Source organism: Arachis ipaensis, chromosome B05 (assembly GCF_000816755.2).
Source record: "Arachis ipaensis cultivar K30076 chromosome B05, Araip1.1, whole genome shotgun sequence".
NCBI classification, from domain to species: domain Eukaryota; kingdom Viridiplantae; phylum Streptophyta; class Magnoliopsida; order Fabales; family Fabaceae; genus Arachis; species Arachis ipaensis.
In genome coordinates, this window is record NC_029789.2 from 22,655,333 (window position 1) to 22,659,683 (window position 4,351).

General features: G+C 37.0%; 1 protein-coding gene and 1 long non-coding RNA gene across 2 annotated transcripts; both read right to left on the reverse strand.

Moving 5' to 3' along the window:
• LOC110271949 lies at positions 532–1,535 on the reverse strand. Its single transcript, XM_021123670.1, has 4 exons — positions 1,447–1,535; positions 1,258–1,323; positions 690–1,173; positions 532–603 (listed from the first exon to the last, which is right to left on the reverse strand). The coding sequence occupies exons 1-4, from the start codon at positions 1,473–1,475 to the stop codon at positions 532–534; spliced, it is 651 nt and encodes a 216-aa protein (XP_020979329.1). The 5' UTR covers positions 1,476–1,535.
• Positions 2,503–2,901, reverse strand: LOC107641777. Its single transcript, XR_001620424.2, has 3 exons — positions 2,820–2,901; positions 2,667–2,732; positions 2,503–2,588 (listed from the first exon to the last, which is right to left on the reverse strand). It is a non-coding gene; the product is annotated as an uncharacterized LOC107641777 (long non-coding RNA).

A 4,351-nucleotide genomic window follows, 5' to 3' on the forward strand; every position in this document is an offset into this window, starting at 1 on the left:
TAAAGACAGTTACATGTGGCCAATTATCCCATTCATACTTCCCCTTTTTGATGTTTTCCGGCTCAATTAACTCCATCCACTTCATAACGTAGATAACGCAGTCATAGCTGAAAACGAAGAAAATAAATTACAAATCTCATTTACGAAAGTTTAATGTTCAGACTCACAAATTTATACCTTGTTTTTTGGCCTGATATTTTAACATATGATGATTTAATTTCCTTCTCGTTCTCCCCTTTCTGCAGAGGTTCCCCGCCGGCATATGTTATCAATCTTGAAAATACATATCCCTTAAATAGCAAAACAAATCAGTAATACACCCGAATAAATGCACAAGATACAACCAACTGAATAGACAATATACACCCAACACAACAAACGAAATACACCCAACTTGATCAACAAAATACACCCAAATGGTTCCACAAAATACACCCAACTCGACAAAGAAATTACACCCAAAGGAGAACATAATTACACCCAAAGCAAAACATACAGACACCTTATATTGAACTGAAATACACCTATCTATTAAAGTAAAGAACACAGATGAAACCTCTTTTCATTTTTCTGGTTGAGGATGAGGCAGATGGCAGATACAATCTAGAAATATATGCCGAAATTAATTTTACATTAATAAGCATTGCAATTGACTTTGGTGTAAAACATTAATGTTATTCTAATATTACCTGAGATTCTATATCACTTTTTGCCTGGAGGGATACAAGGTGCATTCTCATCAAAATGTATTCTCCTTGGCCAATCAGAGTGCACATTTCCTCATACTCGTTAGTATTGCCATCTGCATCTTCCTTCAGTCTCGTCTCCCAGATGTAGCACTTTTGTTTCATATCATCCGTAATCTGATATAATCCCCCAGGAGTTTGAAACTTTGCAGAACTTTCTCCCCCAGTCTCCCTCTGAATTTGTGGACTTTTGTTTTTTCCCTTCGCCGCACTACTTGCTATTTTTTGGACCAAATCATCCAATTGTTCTATCAAATTTGCAGATTCTGGAGATTTTGCCCTTTCTGTCTCCTGCGTTGACGCCCCCTCCTGGCTTGAATCAGTCAATCCAAGGCTGAATGATGGCACCCCTGGATCTATTTTAGGAACATAGGATGCTGTCCGTGCCATCATCAACAGGGTAGCAGCGTCTTCTGCGTCTGGATGACTGCGTCATCATGTATAAGAATAAGAATAAGAATAAGAATATACGGATGATAAGTAAAGATTGATTTTAGTCTGATGAACTTACATTTTAGTTGGAGCTGGGGGAAGCGTGGGTGTGGTCTCTTGAAGTTGTTTGGGGGTTTCAGGAGTGCTGCACAGTTACAAAAAATTAATCACGGCGTAAAAAAAACTAATCAGGAACAATATACACCCAAACTGTTAGCAAATATACACCCAAACTCTAAACAAATATACACTCAATACTATTTCTTACGTTTCTGTAGTCCCTTCAATCTGTAGCATAGGGGTTGGTTCAAAATCTGTCTCAGTGGTTGTTTGGGATGCCGGCACAAAAACCTGAATCGGAACTCTAAACAAGAAGAAAAATGAAAGGTTAACAATGCCTATGAAAATAATAAGCTTATAAGGTTGAAATATTCTTGGAAAACTCACACTGCAAGCGCATCCGACGGTGTCTGTTCCCTCACAACCATCATATTCGAATCAGCCGGACTCAACCTAAAATACACCCAAAGAAATTCAAGAAATACACCCGAACAATTCAAAAAGAAGACAGGCTTTGTTTTTTTGAGAACTTACATACTTGCAGTTTTTGCTTTTTTTTTCCTGCCTTTTTTTTCTTGAATAAAATAATAGAGGGCTTTTTTCTAAAAAAAATATATACAGAATTAGAAGTAGAAGGGTAATAGAAGAACAAAAGTAACGGTTATTTGAAAGAGAAATTACATGCTCTGTGACGGCTGGTTTACACTACTCTGTTCTGTGCGCCCTTGAGAGGAAGGACCATCACTTCCCAAGTTCACAGTCGGTATTCTAAAACAGATTTCATGTTATTCAGACAAAATAAGATACAGGTATAAAATACACCCAAATGAATGCACAAGATACAACCAACCGAATGGACAATATACACCCAACACAACAAACTTAATATCCCAACTTATTAAACAACATACACCCAACTTGATCCACAAAATACACCCAAATGGTTCCACAAAATACACCCAAATCATGATAACAAGATTTTATTAAATAATAAAGCTTCTTACGTTTCAGACGACACATAGCGACCTTCTGTCGATCGCAGGTCAGCTCGGTTCTCCCTGCGAAACAAGAAACAATTATTAGCAAACAAAACACACCAAAATCTGAAATACACAGCCCAGCAAGACATACCCCTCTGCAGCAGATTTATCAACATTTTCCCTTAGCCATTCATCTAGTTCGTCACTTGATATTTCATAAGTCTCACTACATTCATAAAAGAAGATGTTAACAAAAATAATTATGATGATAGACGATAATATAGCTTACGAGGTACTGTACCCGTCAAAGTATTGATCTTCTTTAGGAGGTGAATCCTCCACAACAACTTTTTTCTTTTTTGGTTGTGTTCTGGGTGGAAAAAAAAGAGTACCAATCAGAAATAAAAAATTAATTTTATCACAGAATATTATGCAAATAAGTGCTTACTTTTTTGGTGTTGTTTTTGTTTTTTTCTTTTTCTTCTCCTTCTCTGCAGGTGATGATTCTTCGCTCCTATAAGTTAATAATAGACACTTCAGTTAATACACGAAATCTTTATAATGAAGCCAAAAGAAAGGAGTAATAATTTCAGGACATTACTCATCACTTGGTTCAGATTCAGATTCTGAATCAGAATCTGACTCCTCTTGCCTCTGCTTTCTTTTTCTGGAGTCCATTTTGGAAGGCAAATAATCATTATTTAGAACATACTAAAAATACACCCAAATGAATTCACAAGATACACTCAACTGAATATACAATATACACCCAACGCAGCAAACAAACACACCCAACTTAATAAACTACACACACCCAACGTGATCAACAAAATACACCCAACTCGAAAAAGAAATTACACCCAAGTATGGTACTTACTTTTTCCCCTTTTTGCTGGGGTGTTTTCTTCCTGAATCCTCTGAGTCTTCTTGAGTCTCAGACTCAGAGGTAGAAGTGTCACTGTCAATAGCTGTTTCTGTCTCCGAAGACGATGTTGGACTCGCCTTCCTTTTTTGTTTTTTTGATTTCTTGTTTTTTTTCTTTTTTTTCTTTTTTTTTCATTTTTTCTCTTGCTCTTGTCTCCGCCATCTTCACAATCCCCTGAAACATTAGATATTTTAGCTAGCAACATTCAGGTAAATAAAATACAAGCAACATATTATGTTTACTTACCAAAATTTCCTCTCTTTCTGCGGTCATTCTTTCCACCAACTGCTCCTTAGTCCAGTTGGCAATCCAAGGCTTTGGTGGTCTTTCAGCCCTCTTCTTGCCTTTGTTTTCTGAAAGATGAAAGTATATTATCATCAGGGCAAAGAGGCAGCCATCAATTGCCTTCTTCTTCTTCTCCTGGTAGTCTGTGATGCCCTTGATCATGAAGGTCAAAACATGCCCCCCCCTCCCGTTTCTCTCCGATATGCCGTCCATCTTAAAAATTGGGGCCAGGTGCACATGTGATATTTTGTTTATCGTCGTTGGCAAAAGGAACGCCATCTGTATGTAGAGGATGAATATCCTCTTGAACATCAGGCGTTCCTCTTCGTTGCCAACGCCGATTTCCATCATTTCATCGGTAAGACTTTTGAGGGTCTTACCCTGGAATCTTCTAAGTTTGGTTTTTTGCTGTCATTTTCTCTGAAACGAAAAATACACCCAAAGATATCAGTAAGATACACCCATATATATGAGTCAGATACACCCATTAATAACAGTAAGATCCACCCATAGATATGATTCAGATACACTCATTGATAACAGTGAGATACACCCATAGATATGATTCAGATAAATCCATATATATCAGTCAGGTATCACTCAAACATGCTTCAATATCAAATTAATTGAGATATCAGTAAGATACACGCATATATGAGTCAGATACACCATTGATAACAGTAAGATACACCCATATGTAAGAATCAGATACACCTATTGATAACAGTGAGATACACCCATAGATATTATTCAGATACATCCATATAGATATCAGTCAGATATCACTTAACCATGCTTCAATATCAAGCCACATTTCAAGGTTAAGCAGTATACACCTCCCAATCTACGGAATAAACCCCTAAAAATCAACAACAATAGCAGGAGAACTTAGAACAAGAACGTAGAACGACGTAGAACTTAGA